The sequence below is a fragment of the Populus trichocarpa genome, chromosome 6 (assembly GCF_000002775.5).
Source record: "Populus trichocarpa isolate Nisqually-1 chromosome 6, P.trichocarpa_v4.1, whole genome shotgun sequence".
Lineage (NCBI taxonomy): Eukaryota > Viridiplantae > Streptophyta > Magnoliopsida > Malpighiales > Salicaceae > Populus > Populus trichocarpa.
Genome location: NC_037290.2, coordinates 2,323,546 through 2,342,726, shown reverse-complemented (window position 1 = coordinate 2,342,726; position 19,181 = coordinate 2,323,546). Strand labels below are relative to the sequence as shown.

The 19,181-nt window shown below is 33.7% G+C and overlaps 3 protein-coding genes and 1 non-coding gene across 5 annotated transcripts; all 4 read right to left on the bottom strand.

Moving 5' to 3' along the window:
• Positions 1–677: 677 nt before the first annotated feature.
• On the bottom strand, positions 678–4,015 carry LOC7495688 (serine carboxypeptidase-like 45). The gene is made up of 10 exons (XM_002307927.4): positions 2,985–4,015; positions 2,793–2,894; positions 2,560–2,655; positions 2,290–2,382; positions 2,102–2,172; positions 1,733–2,014; positions 1,513–1,637; positions 1,275–1,367; positions 1,054–1,171; positions 678–951 (listed from the first exon to the last, which is right to left on the bottom strand). The coding sequence occupies exons 1-10, from the start codon at positions 3,226–3,228 to the stop codon at positions 796–798; spliced, it is 1,380 nt and encodes a 459-aa protein (XP_002307963.2). The 5' UTR covers positions 3,229–4,015; the 3' UTR covers positions 678–795.
• Positions 4,016–6,769: 2,754 nt separating this feature from the next.
• Positions 6,770–10,518, bottom strand: LOC18099806 (serine carboxypeptidase-like 45). Of its 2 annotated transcripts, XM_006380911.3 has the most exons (10): positions 10,096–10,518; positions 9,849–9,953; positions 9,484–9,579; positions 9,281–9,373; positions 9,127–9,197; positions 8,669–9,019; positions 8,438–8,562; positions 8,134–8,226; positions 7,568–7,685; positions 6,770–7,113 (listed from the first exon to the last, which is right to left on the bottom strand). In XM_006380911.3, the coding sequence occupies exons 1-10, from the start codon at positions 10,331–10,333 to the stop codon at positions 6,967–6,969; spliced, it is 1,437 nt and encodes a 478-aa protein (XP_006380973.3). In that variant the 5' UTR covers positions 10,334–10,518; the 3' UTR covers positions 6,770–6,966. The 2 variants fall into 2 exon arrangements, with proteins under 2 accessions (XP_006380973.3, XP_052309634.1); XM_052453674.1 differs by lacking the exon at positions 9,849–9,953.
• A 1,622-nt stretch (positions 10,519–12,140) lies between these two features.
• On the bottom strand, positions 12,141–12,214 carry TRNAV-AAC (transfer RNA valine (anticodon AAC)). The gene has a single exon. It is a non-coding gene; the product is annotated as a tRNA-Val (tRNA).
• A 3,801-nt stretch (positions 12,215–16,015) lies between these two features.
• LOC7479664 (trans-cinnamate:CoA ligase, peroxisomal) lies at positions 16,016–18,164 on the bottom strand. Its single transcript, XM_002307926.4, has 2 exons — positions 17,859–18,164; positions 16,016–17,754 (listed from the first exon to the last, which is right to left on the bottom strand). Exons 1-2 carry the CDS (start codon positions 18,054–18,056, stop codon positions 16,198–16,200), a joined length of 1,755 nt encoding a protein of 584 aa, XP_002307962.1. The 5' UTR covers positions 18,057–18,164; the 3' UTR covers positions 16,016–16,197.
• Positions 18,165–19,181: the final 1,017 nt, after the last annotated feature.

Sequence of the window (19,181 nt, the reverse complement as noted above, 5' to 3'; positions counted from 1 at the left end):
ATAAAAAATTAATTTTAATAAAAAAATTCAGATAACATAATCGAGTAAATATCCTGTTTTGTGAAATTAAATATCTTGATCTATATATATTTTTTGATTTTTTTAATTATTATTAATAATTTATTTATTTATTAATATATAGCTCTTGATTTTTTTAATTACATATATACATGAGCTTTTCGATCTAAACTTACAATTTTTTTAATATTTCATTGGTTCGAAGGTTTGTTCTTTTTATGTTTTTTTATTGGGATAACTACAAACCAGTCCCCAACTTATATACTCACTTGTAAATAAGCTCTAAGCCTTTATAATCTTGCTAATTTCTCCTCATGCTTTCTCTTGCTCAAAACCATTATATGCCAGTTTAAATTGGTTAATAAAATTAAGTTTACAAAAACCACTTCTATAAATTATATTATAATATAATGTTCCAAGTATATGACTAATAAAAACATAAATTTAAGATATTGTGTGTTAATTCATAAAATTAATTATATCTTTTTGATCTTTTCAGTATATACATGGGATGAGATAACAGATACTCCCATGGGATAACCTTGTCCTGTATCTGTGTGTCCATTCTTGTTCATCACCAAAAACACATACCCTTTGCATTGTTTTAGTGACATGAGATTGAGTCTCACACTGGATGTGCAAGAACAGTGGCAAAAATATTGATGGCAACACAAATGGGGAATTAATCAAAATCTTGACAGAAAGCAGGAATGGTTATGCCTGCTGTGATGAATTGACAGTTTACAATATTGATTTGAAACTAATTTATGAATTTGTTCAGTAAACTGTAGGGGGTGGTAGTTGCTTCCCTTCCAAGAATGCATTAAACAGAACAAAAGATCTTTCTGGCTGTGAAAATGGAGCTTCATGTGATGCTCCTCTGATGGTTGCAAAAGATAATATATTACCATATACTTGTGTCCACCCAGCAACCTGTGAAGAATAAATATTAAGGCATGATCCCATGGGGTTATCCTAGATTGTTGTTAAAATCATTAATCTGAAATTATGTGCTCGTGATGAGGATTAACTGACCTGTTTTCCCTGGAACCAGGTTCTGTAAGGAACAGTTGTGTTTAGTCCCAATTCCTTTGCCAACCCATTCACTACTGTCCTTGTTCCAGTGAGTGGGATCACTGAATCTTGATCTCCACTGAGAAATTTACAATGTTGTTAGTATTACCATACTGCATGATACATTAAAATGGCTACTACTTCAAGATTTTGAGCATTCAGTAGCATGCAGCTTAATTTACCTGTAAACATGAACCCGGATGCCGGACTTGAGAAGCTTGGCAAGAAGAGGAACTGTGGAAATTTCTAGATTTTCCATCTCATATTTGACGACACTGTATCAAGCAAGATTCACAGTTGTAGACATTAAGAATTCTCCATGATAAATAGAAAATAATTTTGAAATAGGCAGGAGATAACTTCATAGAACACTTTGCAGAAAGGAAGAACAAAGCTTATATGCAGGGTTTTGATCCTTACTCACTGCATACCGTCCATTGATCTACTCCAACAAGCTGAGCATGAAGAGCTTCCAGTACATCTTTTCTATTCAAGTACTTGATTGTTTCATCTTCTACACAGACATCTATTGTCCCTGTATATTCCTGCACAGGAGACCATAGAAAAGCCTAATTAGGCAAATCCATTTTAGTTCTGGAAGATAATGTATGATCTGAAAGAAAAATAAACAAGAGCTCACCATTTGTTTTAACACTTGGGATTGAGATTCAATCGATGATAAACAGACATCAAGAGTAACATCATAGGCGTCAACATATTTACTAACTTCCCTTGAGACTTGGCTATTTACTGCAGAGCAAGGTAGAGAAAGAGAGCCACTTTGATATTGTCTCCTGATTTGGGAGTAGTTACAAACCGTGGTGAAAATCTCATAGGTATTATCTGATATCAATCCATGAGACCAAAAAAACTCGGCACGCGAATTAAAATCGGTATTGAATTCTAGCAGTGGATTTCCTATCTGCAGCCATAGAAATTCATGTTAATTTCAGCAGACATTACAGCAGACCCCATGGAAATGTGCATTTCAAATGTTCATATCACTTACTGCTATTCCCTTCAGATTGAATTTTGCTTTGGATTGGACTATAAGTGTTGCAAGTTGTGGAACATAATGACCTGATAAAAATTACCGTGTGCTTTTAGTACTGTTTCTCTTCATACTGGCCAATCCAGCAGCTTTGAGTTCATTAAATTGCTATGCTTGAAAATATGAACAGAAAATTAACAAAATACCTGCATAGCTCTCTCCTGTGATGAAGAAATCTCTTCCTTTGTATTCTGGGAATTCATCGAACCATCTCTCAAGAAATACTAGATTGTCTTGTGCTGTAAATGAATTAGGCAGTCATCAGTTTACCCGAAAACAAATTGTCGCACAAGTGAAAGAAACACTAAATTAAGTGTGTTAGAAGACGTAGTTTCAACCAAATCCATATATATTATTAGTAATCTACTGTTACTTATCATGGTGTGGATCAATTATAATTGACAATTTATGAAAACCTGTAATCCCATCGGTCACATAGGTGTAGAAAGAATCATTAGCAGAGTAGGAGAAGCCAACTCCTGCAGGTGATTCCAGGTATAACATATTTGCTTCTGCAGGAAAAAAAGATTAAAGAAATTTAAGTCTCTTTTGTTATGCCCTTTGAATCTTTAATTTTGCATAGAACATGAAAAGCAGACTCTCATATTTCACATGGAAAGAGACAAAGCAGAAAAGTTTACAAGGTTACCTTTATTCCAGCTATAATCATTTTTGAGCAATATCTCTCCACTTGGTTTGAAAGGTCCATGCTCACAAAAAGCTCCAGCTCCGATTGATGAACAACCAGGCCCTGCAAATCCCAGCAAGGATTTTCATTCTTCTCAACCATTTAAAAAGCATAAAACTTTGTAGCAGATTTCCGATAGAAAGAAATTCATACCTCCATTTAACCATAGAACAAGAGGCTTTGTCGCTGGGTCTATTTCTGCTTCAGCAAAGTAGTAGAAAAGGGCTCTCTTCTGCTGCTCGTCAATGGTTATGTATCCCGCATACTGTTGAAAACTGACCGTTGGCTGGCCTGGCAAAGCTACAATTTTTCCAGCTTCTGAGATTGACCCTGTTGTTAAAAAGATTAGAGTTGCACAAATTGCTGCAATGACAATCCATGGCTCTTTCTGCTGCATTTGAAGATAAGGATTTTGAGGGCAGCTCCAGTTGTGCAGAGGATTGGCTTTGGAGAAAGTGCAGAATAGTGGCAGCTGAGAATTGTGCTGTGATACACACCTTTCTATGGTATTTTATCAGATGATGTACGGGTAAACCCTATTTTAGTGCTTGAAAGCAAATGCTCTTTAGATTATCTTATCTATCATGTGAGGATTAAATTGAAAAAATAATTTCTGTAGACTCTGCCAAATCCCACAAAGTAAGAATCTCACTCTCGCACAAAGCACGCAGAGGATCACGAGAGGAGGTAAGTGGTCAACTATTAGACACAAAGCCTGACAACATTGTGGGCTCTTCCTTGGAAAATCATCTCTAACCTTTCACAACTATTTTGTTCACATGCACTCTCTAGTTTCTACAACTAGGTTATCTGCAACAAGACAAATGGTTGCTCAAAATAACAACCAACGGATCTGTAGCTTGAACTATAGAAAGCTTTTGCCCGTTGATTGTGGGGAGGGGCCAAACTTGGAAACTTCTTCATATATATCCCACTCACAACTCACTCTTTCCGATCCACATTATGGCACACATCCAGCTCAGAGTCTCTTTGGGCTCTAGAGCCTAGAATGATGCACAGATCCCTATCAACACCTTGCGTTTTGTCACCAAACAAGCACTTATAGTCAATTATTGGTGGGAGTGATTGGGGATGACCACTTCTACTGCTTTCACACCAAGTAGCTGCCAAATTCTATGATATTTTGATAACTTTTGTAGTTATGCTTTGAAAAAATAATATATATTTTTTTATAGTCATAGTTTTTTGAAGAATGTGTTCAGTGAGACTATATAAAACTATGTACCGATTGATTAAATACTTTTGAAAACTATAGTTAAAATAAAAAGTAATTTCAACCACCCCTCACTAGTTTTGGAGAATTTTTCGTAATCATCATGCACTGGTTGAATTTCTTTTTTTGTAAACTAGAGAGAGCTTTGAATCTAGACCTCTTGGCAGAGGCAAGCATGGAGGGGCTGCGGCCACTTGAAAGATTAAAACAGTCCTTCAACTTTAAGGAGTGTTTGCAAAAAGTCATTATTTTTGTACATAATGACCCTCTAAGGAATAAAAAGGTTGGCTCTGGTCTTCCAATATCGAACAAAAAATTCCAAACTCCATCATCACTGTCTTTTAAAAAGCTCAATGACAAATCTGTTTTTATTTATTACGGATTAACACTTCTTAATCAAAGTTATTGAAATTTCATGACACTATGGGAGACAAACAGTCGTCCTTATCTACTACTGACACATTAAATTTTGATTTCAACGTCAATAATTCTTTTTTTTTCTTCTTGTGATCAGAATCATTTGCACCGTAAGTTGAAGTTGGAAACAGTCCTTTCCTAGTCAATGATGCAATCCATAGAACCTAATAAATTCTATAGTGAAGATAAGATTTATGGCTTTATGCTGTTGGTAGTGGTTCTTTTGTAGAAATGCCTTAAACAGGACAATGGGCCTTTCTGGCCGTGCAAATGGAGCTTCATGAGAGCTCCTCTCATGGCAGCAAAAGATAAGATATCACCATACACTTGTGTCCACCCAGCAACCAGGTAAAAAAGAAGATCATAAAGGTATATATGGTACCAATTAAGTAGTCTTAGATAATCACAGAAAAAAAAAAAAACAACCTGATGTTCTTAAACTCTGAGCAAGAATGCGAAAGGAAACCACTAGTTTGAATTTGTCTCATCATCCGGGAGTAGTTACAAACCGTAGCAACCATTCCATCGGTTGCATCAGATATTAATCCATGCGACCACAAGAACTCAGCAAGTTAGTTGAGATCAGTACTGAATTCTAGTAGTGGATTCCCGATCTGTAGCCATTAAAGTTCATCAGATGTTACAGAAAACGCTTTGCATGTCCTTATAAAATGTTCATATCACTTGCATCTGTTCCTTTTAGATGAACATGGTGACCTGCTAAGAAAATATGATCTTGTAGTGCAATCTCTCGGGAAATCTTACCATGACATTATGGGGTTACCTTTATTCCAGCTATAATCATTTTGAGCAATATCTCTCCACTTGGTTTAAAAGGTCCATGATCACAAAAGGCTCCAACTCCAGTAGATGAACAACCAGGTCCTACAAATCCCAGCAAAGATCATTTTTCACACCATTAATAAGCATAAAAATTTGAGGTGATCAATATTCTGAAAAAAACAGAAAGAATACATAATTCCATTTAACAAAAGAACATGAGGCTTTGTGGCTGGATCTATCTCTGCCCCAACAAAGTAATAAAAAGAGCTCTAAGTCGCTTTTCATCAATTTTTTCAGCTTCTGAGATTAACCCTGCTGTTAAAACAATCCATGGCTCGCGCTGTTACATTTGGAGGGTGAGACAGGGTGTGTCTTGAGCATAAGAGTGGTTTTTGACAGAATGAGGAGTGTTGCTGTTAGCATAGTTATAACACGGTGTAATAGTTGGCCCGGTTCAAGTAGATTTACTTTAATCAACCCAAGTTTTTATTTGAAATTCTTAAAACAATGTTTTTTTTAAATACATCTAAATACAGTTTCAGACCCAAAAATAAATAAAGCTTTACTTGTGAATCATTGGGTCAAATCGGACAACTATTTGTTTACTATCTTGATTTTTCTTGATTGGTGAAGATAAGATTTGTTAAAACTATCAACTATTGAAATTGCAGCTTGAACAATTAAAATTCATGCGGTCATGGTGGAGAAACTTGGAAGTCTTCATCTCCCACCAACAAATCTCACTTTTCTCATCTGCATTTTATAGAACATGTAGACATTCAAGTGTTAAAGATGAACTCCTTGTAGTCATGTTTTTACGATGTCTTAAGATTTTGCCCACCAAACTAAAAGCCATTGATGCCTTGTATCTCATCTAGAACCTCACTTTAATAAATGTATTTTCATAAAGTAGAACATAAACCATCAATGTCAGAAAATACCTTGGTGGGTAGTGATTAAGAACACCCACATCCACCGCAGCTTTCACACCATGAGGCTGCCATGCCGGTGTTAAAAACACGATCGAATTATATTTTTTATTTTAAATTAAATTTTTTTAATGTTTTTAGATTATTTTAATGTGCTAATATCAAAAATAAAATTTGCACACTAACGGTGTTTAAAAACACAATTCAATTATATTTTTAAAAAAATTTGAATATTTTTTTAATTTTAAATTAATTTTTTAATATTTTTAGATTATTTTAATGTGTTACTATTAAAAATAAAATTTAAAAAATAAAAAATTATTTTATATATATTTCTAAATAAAAAATTTAATATTTTTTTTATGATAATAAGACTCTTTTATCTGATTAATTATTAGTATTAATCCCATGACTATTTATTCTTATGTAATGTAAGGTTTTAATTATGTAAGAGATAAAAAAATTTTAAAAAAAAGAGTAAAAACATTGTGGGGTTTTTTCAAACCACATCATCTAGGAGATTGGATGAGCATGGTAGACTAATTGTCTGCCTTATCCACTCCTGAAACACCAAGTGATGGAAATTTATCTCAATGGTTATTGTTGTAGTCATCATAATTAACAAGTCAATAAAGCATGAACAAAATCATGATCTTGATGTTTAAAAAACATCTTGCACGATGATGTGAAGTTGGAAACAACCCTTTTCTAGTCAATGATGCCATCCATAGAAACCTAGATCATTCTTCACTGAAGATTTTTAGCAGTTCATTCATGCTGTTGGCAGTGGTTTCTTCTCCAGAAAAGACTTGAACAGGAGCAGAGATCTCTTGGGTTGTGTTGATGGAGCTGTGTGAGAAGCTCCTCTAATGGTGGCGAAAGATAGGTTATCACCATAAACTTGTGTCCATCCACCAACCTGCCAACAATGGAAGAGTATTCAGGGACTAAATTAAAGGTTCTTATGGAACCTTGAGCACAATCAAAAGCTACAAGGATGTTTGAGATCGTGATAACTGTTATTTTTTAAAATACTTTTTACTTGAAAATATATCAAAATAATATATATATATATTTTTTTATTTTTTAAAATTCAATTTTGACATCAACACATCAAAACGATCGAAAACATATAAAAAAAATTCAAAATTTTTAAAAACTCCAGATTCTCAATAAATAAATAGAAAAATATCTGTAAAAAAAATTCTATTTAGTCCCCATGTAACAAATATTATCCAATTAACCATAATATTAAGATTTATGACAATAAATGGGGGACCCAATTGAGAATTGGGTGATAATTGGAGGATAAATATGTCCTTAATCTGCTAAAGATTTTTTTAGTTAACCAAAGAATAGATGAATGAACTGACCTGGTTGCCTGAAAGCCAAGCTCTGTAAGGCACTGTTGTTTTGAGTCTCAAATCCTTCGCTATCTTACTTACCAAACTTCGAGTCCCAGTAAATGCAATAATTGAATCTTGATCTCCGCTGTTAAATTTCATTCAAACAACATGAATAAAATGAATTGGGTATTTTTTTTTTATCTAGTCAATCCATAACATCATCATTTTAAGATTTTTTAAAAATTAAAATAATATTATTTTAAATTCTTTTAAAGTCAAATTAGGTTTTGATGGTGTCACAAGTTAACCTATTGTATTGATCGAGTTTGACTGAGTTAAATTTCATATGATTTAATTTAAAATATATCCCGTGACAAGTCTTAAGTGAATAGAGGTATCGAGTTGAACAGTAGAACAGACAGGATATATTAACAACCATCTAATTTTAACAAAATTATTCAACTGCTTTCATTTGATAATTTAAGATATCAAAATTAAAAAAAATTAAAGAGTCAAGTTAATTTAGATTTTGACTAAAAGTTCAGGCAACTTGTGACTGATTAGCCTTTCAAGATGCCTTTTTGCATGATTACCTGTAAACCAAGACCGCAAGGCCAGACTTAACCAGAGATCGCACAACATGAATTGTTGGTCTTTCCTCATTTGATCTGTCATACTCTAATACCCTGAATCAAGAAATAGGAAATTAAACCAAATATCTGGAAAAAAATTCAAATAATGAAAAGATCAATACAAACTGAACATGCCCTTTTGAATTGCCATTGAAATTCATTGGAAAAAAGTCATGAAAAATAGAAATTGAAAATATAATTTGGTGTTTCATAAGAGAAGATTTTCTTGAATGTTGTATCTTGAACAAGGTCTAAGAATCATTACACGCTACAAACATGCCAATTGGTGACTCCAACAAGTCTTGCGTGCAGAGCCATTTGCACATCTTTCCTGTTCAAGTAATTGGTTGTTTCTTCTAGTAAACATACATCTACCTTCCCCATAACTTGCTGTAAACGAACATAGAATTATTAATCTATTGATAAATATGGAAAATTAAGCAGACCTTTTATAGAGAAAATGGGAAATTTAGTCTTGAACTTGTTAATTAATTACCTGCTGCTGCTTGACAGAATCCAATTCTAAAACTTGAGGTGATAAATATGGAAGTCTTGACCTTAAAAGTTGCTGATTGAAGATCTTGAGCTGTGATTGATTAGATGATAGACATATATCACCAGTGACATCATATGGATCGATTGATTCAGATAATTCCTTTTGAACTAGGGTATATACACCTAAACAGGCAGAGGAAACAGTGCCTGTTAAGGCCTCTCTCATGAGCTTAGAACTGTTGCAAACTGATGTAAGAAGTTGGTAGGTAGAATCTGATATTAATCCATGTGACCAGTAGAAGTGATCCTGTGCGTTCAAGTCGGTGTTGAATTCCAGAAGTGGATTTCCTATCTACAATCATACAAAAAATTTGAAACATTTGAGATTAAATTTAGAACTCGAAGAAGAAAAAGGAAAGTTTAATGCAGCATAAAGAGATTGCTCTATGTTCTACTTACAGCTATCCCCTTCAGGTTGAAATTCACCTTGGACCGAATAATGAGCCGAGCGAGTTGAGGGACATAATGGCCTGGTTGAACATTAGAGATATGAGGTTTCAGAGATTAATTGATACAGCAGTAGATGGCAGTCATTGATTCGAGGCATAAATACCTGCATAGCTCTCTCCTGCAATGAAGAAATCTCTCTGCTTGTATTGTGGAAATTTGATGAACCAGCGCCGCAGGAACACCAGATTGTCTCTTGCTTAAGAAACAAACACCAATCCATTCTAATAAGTTTTGTTAAAGGGCAACATATTCTTGTCATTGTCGATCAAAACTTTGGCTAAAGTAAAAAGGGTACAGAAATTCAACCTGTCATCTCGTCATTGACATAGGAGTAGAATGTTTGGTTGGCAGAATAAGAGAAACCAACTCCTGCCGGGGACTCCAAGTATAACATATTTGCTTCTGAAACAAAGAGGAGCACAAAAACTTTAGCCAGCCACAAAAGAAAATTATGAATTAGGCATTCAAAGTAGAAAAAAGCCGATTAAACCAAGTAATTTTGAAACATTTTGCTCCAGTGTTCAAGGTCAACGCAAAGAAACTACAGTTTCTCAACTAATTAAAGTGATAAATCTTGAATTTGATACTGATGATCATTTATTTTCTTAGTGATGATCACAGTACTTGTGGTGGTGGCTCCTACAATGATGCAAACAGATAAGGGCTGGCACCTTTATTCCAACTATACTCATTCCTGACCAAATTGTTTCCTGTTGTTGGTCTAAAGGGGCCATGTTCAACAAAAGCACCAACTCCAACAGAGGAACAACCAGGCCCTACAAGAGGAAAAAAGCTACAATATATTATAATTTATTCAAACCCGAGAAAGAAAAAACCATACATGGTAAAGGCAGTCAAGTCCATGGAGAATCCAAAGCATTTGCTGTAAGCTCCTGTGAGCTTGAGTGATATTTTTACCTCCATTTAGCCAAAGGACAAGGGGTTTTGAAGCAGGGCTGGTTTCTGCTTCAACAAAGTAGTAAAAAAGTGATCTGTGCTGCTTCTCATCAACCGTGATATAGCCAGAGAATTGCTGGAAACTAACTGGCGGTTGTCCAGGCAATCTAACAATTCTGTCAGCTTCAAGGAGGGACTCGGTCCTTGAGCACAAGAAGATTAAGGCGATTGCCATCCATGCTTGAATGAATTGTTGCATGTTTAAGAAAGAAAGGAGAGTCTCGCTGTGTGAGATGATTTTGGAGCTAGCTTGGCGGTGTTCTTATAGCATCTCTGTGGGGTTCAATGAGAGATTAATCATTTAAAAATTAATATATTAGTTTGTATGACAATTTAATATGAAAAGCTTATTTATCAATTATTTTTCATATATTATAATGGGAATACTTTTCTTATATATTTGCAAATTGTGTGTTATCTTATTCTATTAAAATCAATGTAACTAGTCCTTGTTATTTAGTACTACTCTTACTCGATCATATTCGCAATTTAATGAAAGTTACTTTATTTGGAGGAAAAAAAAAACTCATATTCCGGTTTTGAGATTTATAAGATAAGATTTCAACATTACCCGAAAATTAGAAAATATCAATGAAATATTTTTTTGATGTTTAGAAAAATATCCGATCAATATTTTTTTTGTCGATAAATTTTTTATTTATTTTTTATTTTTTTTTCTTCATAATTTTTGTTAGAAATTACCAATGGCAATAATAAAATATTTTTCATCAACATTTTTCTTTGTTATTTGTTAATTTTCTAGTAATGAATATCGTGGTTTTTTTTTCTTTTATCATAGATTAAGTCTTGAAATGTTAAAAATAGAGGAGAATGAATTATTTTTCCCTTCATCTTGGCTAAGTGAGGAGTAATAGCAAATCTCACTATTTTAAAATTCAAACAATATTAACAATCCAAAACAGCAATATAATTTTATACTAGTTAATATTTTATACCAGTTAATGAAAACGCTGATTTAGGGTGTAATGTTGAAACATGTGCTTGCATTTTCATAATTAATTCAAATTTGTTATAAGATTTTCTGTTTTAGAAAATTTTTTGTACTACCATTTGTTCTGAATATCAATAAAATTCTATACATAGATCTTTGGGAATGATGATACATGCAAAGCACAATGTTATTAAATTTAACTTGATCATGTTAGTTTACTTGAGATGCGAGACTTAACTCAAGTTTAATGGTTGACTTGATTAAATTCAACAATTTGAAAGGTTAAATTGTGTTTCGATTAATCTAATTAAATTTTGGTTTAATTTTTAATTTTTTTAAAAATATTATTTTAATTTATCCAAATTAATATAAATTAACTTAACCAACAATCTAGGAATTCAGTCAAACCGGATCTAATAGCCTAGGCAGAATTCAGTGGCCTTAAAAAGGATTCAACTAAAGTTTAAAAAAAAGATTTTCAAAAGAACACGGCACCATGCCATGCCAAAAAAACAAAGGTAGTCTTAATATGAATCCCCCACTGATTTCTTTAATGCAGACTAGTCATATTAATTATTAATCCACGTAACTAAATGTTTAATTAGTGAATAAATATGGTATAGGCTCAAGATATGCCATATTGTTCACTGCAATTTTTCCAATTATATAGTGTTTATCTTCACTTTTAATATATAAAAATTATTTAAAAGGACGAAATTATAATTCAATTAATGTTGCGATTAAAGAAGCAGAGAGTTTTTAATTTTCCACTGGCGGGGAATGACTAAAAGTTTGTGGACTCTCCTTATGCCATGTCGCGTGGGTGTGACAAGCAACTGCTCATGTGGGAACCTTGACAGGAATGGAGCAAAGAAGTATGTGGTGTGCGATAAGCCAGAGAATGACTGGCATGAACTCTATTAGGAACATTCAGAGGAAAAAATCATATTCAGAAGAAGAAAACTAGCAGCTTGCTTGCTTGATTTCATTTCTGTTCTTGTTCTTGTCGTGAGCAGCTTGATTACGTAATTGAAGAAAATAAAATAGAAAACATTGGCGTCGCCCGGGTTCGAACCGGAGACCTTCAGTGTGTTAGACTGACGTGATAACCAACTACACCACGACACCCTGATGCCACCATCATATCTTACTATATATATACCTTTTAAGATGATAGAAGGTTCGTTTTTGAATGACGGGTTAAGAAATGACTCGTCATTGTTTTCTTTTACAATTAAACTTGCAAAAAATTGTTAGTTAGCAGATAATAAGCAAGTCTGAATTATATTATTATATTATTATTATTATTAATCTAGGTTAGCTCCCAACAAGAACAAGGTCTGACAAGTATACTTCACAATCATGAACCACTAGACTGATACTATTCGATATTGAATTCCTTTCGGACAAAATTAATCGACACTTCGAGCTTAATCAATAATCATCGAAACCATAATTCAAAAATTACTAAAAACCTAAATGGTATTTTTACCCCTATGTGGTTTCAGGTTCGAGCCCTGTGGTTGCTCATATGATGACCACTGGAGGCTTACATGATCGTTAACTTCAGGACCCGTGTGATTAGTCGAGGTGCGCACAAGCTGGCCCGGACACCCATGTTAAACCAAAAAAACTAAAAAAAAAAAAATTACTAAAAACCTAAATGGTATTTTTATTGTGCACAAAGCACTGCTCTTTCTCTTATATTTTACTATAAATCTAGTGTTCACAAATTTTCTTTGTTTTCAAGTTGGTCCTCCATTGATTTCTTTACGATTGCATTATTTTTTAAACCAAATTTAAAAGAAACTGAATCAAATTTATTGACTAAAAATAAAATTAAAACATAGGGGATCAAAGTAGAAAAGATGTCACAAACGAGTTATGATTTTAAAGTTCACAAAAAAAATATAATTTAGTCCTCATACTTTAAAAATTATACATATTCGATCCCTCAATATTTTTTCAATTCAATTTTGATACAAAATTTATTTTTGTTATTTTTAAGTTGCAGATTTGAGAGAGAAGAGGAAAAAGTCATCGCATTCCAGTGGTGAACAAAAACAAATATCGTTAGTGCCGATTTTAGCCATCAAAACGGTCGACTTTGGTGTCAAATTATTATTTTTTATGATAAGAGTTTATATTATATGCTCTATTTTTTTTACCTTGAAAAAGCCTAAAAAAATAGATATGAGTTCAAGAAGATTTTTTTTATTTTAGGTTAATTTCGAGTTTTGGTACGGTTTTTTTCAGATTTTTTAAGGCCTTAAATAGGTTTATCAAGGTTATTAAGGTGTTTTGGGTAAAAAAAACCTTCACCCCCAATTTTCCAACCACCTAGATAAAATCAGACGACACGTCGTTTGCCTCAATAAGTGACACCTTGTCTTATTTTTTATTAAAAAAATTAGGACAGACAACATGTCATTTGCTCTAATTTAAATAAATAAAATAACGGTCCATGCACGCGAGCCCTAATGAAATGGGTTAAGCGGGTTGTCTTAGCCTTTTTATTTTCAAATTAGTGTTTTGTTTTTAAATAATGTTTTTATATATGTTTTTTTTTCAAAATTATTTTTTATTTATATTTAAATTAACACCCCTTCTCTATTTTATTTTATTTTATTTATATAACCTCTTTTAAATGACAATTATTTTTTTAGTTATTTTGTATGTATTTAATTTTTGAAAAGATTATTCTAATTCATCTATAATTTCTTTTTATGTTTTATATCAATAAAAAATATTTTTTCTTGGATAATATTTTGTAACCTTAATATTTTTCTTTATATTTTATTCAATCAATTTCATGTGTATTTGTATCTATTATCATTTAATTGAATAAAAATTTAATTTTGATAAACAAAGTCATTCAAAACAACCGAATGAAAGGCTCATGTTGCAATGTTATATATCGTAATCTATATATGTTTATCAATTTTTTATTTTTGTCTTCATTTATAGTTAATGACTTTTTTTTATTTTTTAACACACATGATTCTCGATTTATTTGATTATATATATGCATAAATTTTTTGAATTACACTTATATTTTTTTTATGTACAAATAACGTTAGAAAAGCCTACATGGAAATTTTTTTTATAGAAAACAAAACATCTGACTCGTAGTATAGCGCTGGTCAAATAGTTACTATTACTATTAACACTATATAGGTGACATGTGCTATGCCAGGAGCTATACCATTTTTTTTTAGCGAGAAAAAAAACATTTAGCTTGCCAGAAACTTTATGGCAGTGAACAGGTCAATTTTGAAATCTCCTTACCTAACTCGGGTTTTAAATGAATCCATTTGGGAGGTGCCTTGAATTGACAGATTCAACCTAGTGGGTTCATATGCAACTTTTATGACCAACATAGATTGATTCAAAGGCAATTGTACTAGATCCACCAAGTTTAACAACTATGTTCTTTTTAAAATTATTTTTGCTTAATTCAACAAAAAAGGAAAAATATCCACTAGCAAAATTGACTAAATATCTAGGTTAAAAAAATAAGGAGGGGATTGACCTGGGTTGATCTAGTCAACCCGGCAAAACCTGCTCAATATCCCATTCACAATTTTTTTTTTCTTGCCAAAATGACTTTGTTTTGATGTATTTTTAAATAAAAAATTATTTGGTGAACCCGGTTTGACCCTCCTGACTCGGGGTTTTTCCGTAGCTTTGTCTCGGTTTTACCCTTTAGTTGGGTGTAATAACTTTTTTGAAAAAATCAAAAGAAAAAAATATCAGGGGAGGCATGAGTATAGGTCCCAGGTGCGCCGACCTATAGTAGGCCCACATGTCTACCCATAGTTTATTTATTTAAGAACGGATGACATATCATCTGTCATTTAAAAAAACATACAAGGAATGCATTACCTGCTTTTTTAGAATCAAGCCACCGCATGTGGCTAGATTCATGGCAGCTCATATGGGCTTAAAACCTATTTTAAACATTTTTTTTTCATTTAAAACATCTAGAAAAACACTTTGGGACCTCAATAAATTCATTCATTCTCTTAAATTAGGATTTCATTGATTTAAAAACAAAATATCAACTCATACCAAAAAACAATTCTTGAGTCCTAATTTATATATTTTTTTGGCAAAAGAAAGGAAAAAAAAAGAGTCTAAATAGAACAATCTTCATCGAATAAAAGAAAAAACATTTTCCTGGAAACCAAACCAAATTTTTTTTTTACTGGAAAATGTTTTCCGTTGACCAACTTTTTTAATGACAAACAAACACAGGAAAGTTTGGAAAGTAATTTCCCGGAAAGTGAATTCCGAGAAACAAACATGGCCTAAATAAAACAATCTTCATCGAATAGAACCGTTGGCATCAAGAATAACAAGTTTTATAACTAAAAAGTGGATGTTTATCAACTTTCTCATTCTACCTACCATACCATAATCTGACTACTCTTTCTCTCCATGGACTATAATGCAAGAAAAATAAAGTTGTGGATTGTCAATCAATCTCCAAGCTCAAGGGACCGAAAAAGATTTTTTGTCAAAACCCAAAGAGTGAATTTGTGGAAAAGGCAACGACACAAAAATTGTTTTTCTAAAAATTTGTTCTGAGACAATTTCATTCCTCTCATTTCCAATTATATGCAAACAATAAAATCAGATTATTTTCTGTTAAATTAGGCACCAAGACAATTGCGAGGTTTTTTTTTAAAATCAAATTAACTACATCAAAAATAAACCGAAACAAACCATCATTCTTAAATCTTAATCAACACAACATTGTAGACCAGAACACATCATTATTTCTAAATCTCAATAAACACAATATTATAGGATCTAATTGAAAAAAAAAATAATGACCAAGGTAAAAAAAGAGTCTAGAGTTGACATTTTTTTTTTTAAAAAAAAAAGGTCTGAGATTGTTTATTATTTTCAATTTTGGTCATTCCATGCAGACAATCATATTAATTTTTTTTAATAAAATTAAATATCAACTAAATACAAAGATAATTTAAAAAAAATTACAATAATCAAATAAAAAACAAACCAAAATAAAACCCAATCAACACTCAAAATTAAAGGGGCAGGTCTGTACATACAGGCGAGGAAAAAAAAACTGAACCATATCAAGTTCAAAGACGAGACGAAGCAACACGAGATGGCAGAGCCTGACGTCCTTGCATTTCTGTATTGGCATTTACTTGGGCAGTATTCTTGCTAGGGAAGGTCTCCGAGACCACAAAATTTCGTGCCAAATCCCTTAACTGGAATTTCTGAATTTTTCCTGTTGAAGTCTTGGGTAACTCAGGGATGAACTCCACTTTCTTCGGAACCATATAACGGGGAAGCTTTTTCCTGCAATAAGCAATAATATCAGCTTCTTTGAGATCATTAGATTTTCCATCTGAGTTCTTTCTAATGGCAAGAAAAGCACAAGGACTTTCTCCCCAAACTGGGTGTGGCATGGCCACCACAGCTGCCTCTAGGACTCTTGGATGGCTGTAAAGAACCGACTCTAATTCTACACTGCTGATGTTTTCACCACCAGATATAATCACATCTTTTGATCTGTCCTTGATTTCCAAGTATCCGTCCGGATGTATTACCCCAATATCGCCTGTAGCAAACCATCCATTCTTGAATGCTTTCGCGGTGGCCTTTGGGTCCTTGAAATACCCTTTCATGACAGTGCTTCCCTTCAGAACAATCTCCCCCATTGTTTTACCATCCCTAGGCACGCTAATCATTGTATTCAAATCTTTGACATCCATATGAGCCAGAGCTACTGAATTAATCCCTTGTCTAGCCATGATTTTTGACTGATCTTGGCTTGGAAGATTGTTCCACTTGGCCTGCCACTCACACACAAGGGCTGGTCCAACCTCTGTGAGGCCATACGAATGAGTGACATGGAATCCTAATGGCTTCATCTTTTCAAGTAGGGAGGCCGGTGGTGGTGCCCCACCGACAAGTATTTGGACAGGAGAAGCGATTTCTCTACGTTCTTCTGGTTTGGCCTCAAGGAGGATGTTGAAAACAATCGGTGCACAGCACATGTGAGTGACCCTGTGCTGAGCGATGTTCCTATACATGTCTTTAGCAGTGGTATTGCGTAGGCAAACGTTTGTTCCACCCCGTGCCGCAATGCCCCACGCAAAGGTCCAGCCATTACAGTGGAACATAGGAAGAGACCACATATACACAGGTTCACTTGCCATTTCCCAGCCAATAATTACGCCAAGGGAGCCAAGGAAGACACCTCTGTGGCTATAGACAACCCCCTTTGGCTCTGATGTTGTTCCAGAAGTGTAATTCAAGGCTATGGGATCCCATTCATCTTGGACCTCAAAAGGGATGTGCCCTGGATTGCCCTTGCGGACAAGTTGTTCATACTCCCATTCACCGAAAATGGCACCAGTCGGTGACTCGATGTCATCAATGAGAACGACTGAAGGGAGAACTAATTTGGATGAAATAGATTCACTTGACATCAGAATTTGGAGGGCCTGACGTGCCAGCTGCACAAATTGGTAGTCGACAAAGAAAACCTTTGCTTCTGAGTGGCGTAGAATGGTGGCTACGTGGTTTGGATTTAGCCTGGTGTTGATGGCGTTGATGACTCCCCCTGCCATGGGCACTGCGAAGTGCATCTCATACAGAGCTGGAATGTTGGGAGCCAACACCGAAACCTGTTAATAAGATAATAAACAAATATGCTAGTTCGAGAATATCCTGACCGCCAAAAAAAACAAAAAAAAAACAGACACAACATAAACTATATCGAAAAACTTACAACATCGTTTTTGGAAATATCAAAGGAACGGAGAGAATCAGCAAGGCAAAGGCAACGCTCGTATGTTTGCTGCCATGTGAAATGGATTCCCTCGTACACAACAGAGTGGCGATTGCCATAGACTTTGGCAGCTCTCTTCAAGAAATTTATGGGGGTGAGAGGAACATAATTTGCATCACATTTTGGAAGCTGATCCATTGAAGGAAGTAACAGAGAAGCTAGCTAGGCTTGTGTAGAAAGAAAGAGATAGTATTGTTGGTGGGTGGCATTAAGGTGGTCTTGGATAATTGAGGGTATAAATATGGAATTAGGATCACAGGTTGAAAGGTTAGGACCAACTAATCACATATAAATTATTAATTTGATTAAATAATGTCTAATTAGCCATAATTGGATTAAGGAAATTATATGTTATAATTTAAGATTGCAACTTTAGAACTTGAGAGAACATAGTTAAGGTTTTTGACACACTAACTACTAACAGTGAAGAAGATATTGACGTTGTTTCATCCGGTACAGTTACTTGTGGATTAAAAAGAAAAGGAAGAAAAATTAAATATCAATTTAGACAAATTAGTATGGCCAGCAGCTCTGCCACTGCCCCTTGAATATTGTTATATCCCACTTCGGTTATCTTGCAGTGCTGGGTTTTTCTCCTTTCATGGCCCCTACGTCCATGAAATTATTCTTCGAAAGTATGCTCTAAGCTTTTCACCGCCACATTCCTCGTCAATAAAGATTAGTTCATGGAAGAGACTCATCTTTTTCTATTAAGTTTAAGAACTCGAATTTAAAATGAAAAACGATACGTCTTACCAACTCCATGATCAGACAAGGCTATCTATATATAAATATAATTTGAGTTGGTGTGGGTTACCAATAAACAAGCTTGCGTGGAGGTTCAATGGTTAGTCTAGACAACAATCAACAAGCTAACACTTGATAAAATTGAATATTTTCTTGAAGTTTGCCTCGAATCGAAATATTTTTTAAATTACCTAACTGGGAAGGATCCATATATAGTAATAGAGACTCCAATCTCATCTTTGTCCATTCAACTCTCATAAAAACATATTAGATCACACTCAAAAGAATGAACAACTCTATTTTAACATTTTTATAAAATAAAAAATATACATCGACATGGACACCCACCTTCCATGTAACCCAAGACTTGAGTTAACTCTCGAGTTGGATACTTTAAAAACTATGGTTATAACTAGGATGAAAGTTTGCTGCTTTTTTGTTAGTGGTTTTTTTGTTAATAATATAACAAATTTAATCTCATACTATTCGATATTTTCCTTTAAAAGATTTTTCCTT

Coding starts and splice junctions, on each gene's coding strand:
- LOC7495688 (XM_002307927.4), bottom strand. CDS start 3,228: ATGCAGCAGAAAGAGCCATGGATTGTCATTGCAGCAATTTGTGCAACT. Junction 1,638..1,732: donor CCCAAGTGTTAAAACAAATG/GTGAGCTCTTGT, acceptor TCTCCTGTGCAG/GAATATACAGGGACAATAGA. Junction 1,172..1,274: donor ATCCGGGTTCATGTTTACAG/GTAAATTAAGCT, acceptor TAAATTTCTCAG/TGGAGATCAAGATTCAGTGA.
- LOC18099806 (XM_006380911.3), bottom strand. CDS start 10,333: ATGCAACAATTCATTCAAGCATGGATGGCAATCGCCTTAATCTTCTTG. Junction 9,198..9,280: donor TGCAGGAGAGAGCTATGCAG/GTATTTATGCCT, acceptor ATGTTCAACCAG/GCCATTATGTCCCTCAACTC. Junction 7,686..8,133: donor CTTGCGGTCTTGGTTTACAG/GTAATCATGCAA, acceptor GAAATTTAACAG/CGGAGATCAAGATTCAATTA.
- LOC7479664 (XM_002307926.4), bottom strand. CDS start 18,056: ATGGATCAGCTTCCAAAATGTGATGCAAATTATGTTCCTCTCACCCCC. Junction 17,755..17,858: donor ATATTTCCAAAAACGATGTT/GTAAGTTTTTCG, acceptor TCTTATTAACAG/GTTTCGGTGTTGGCTCCCAA.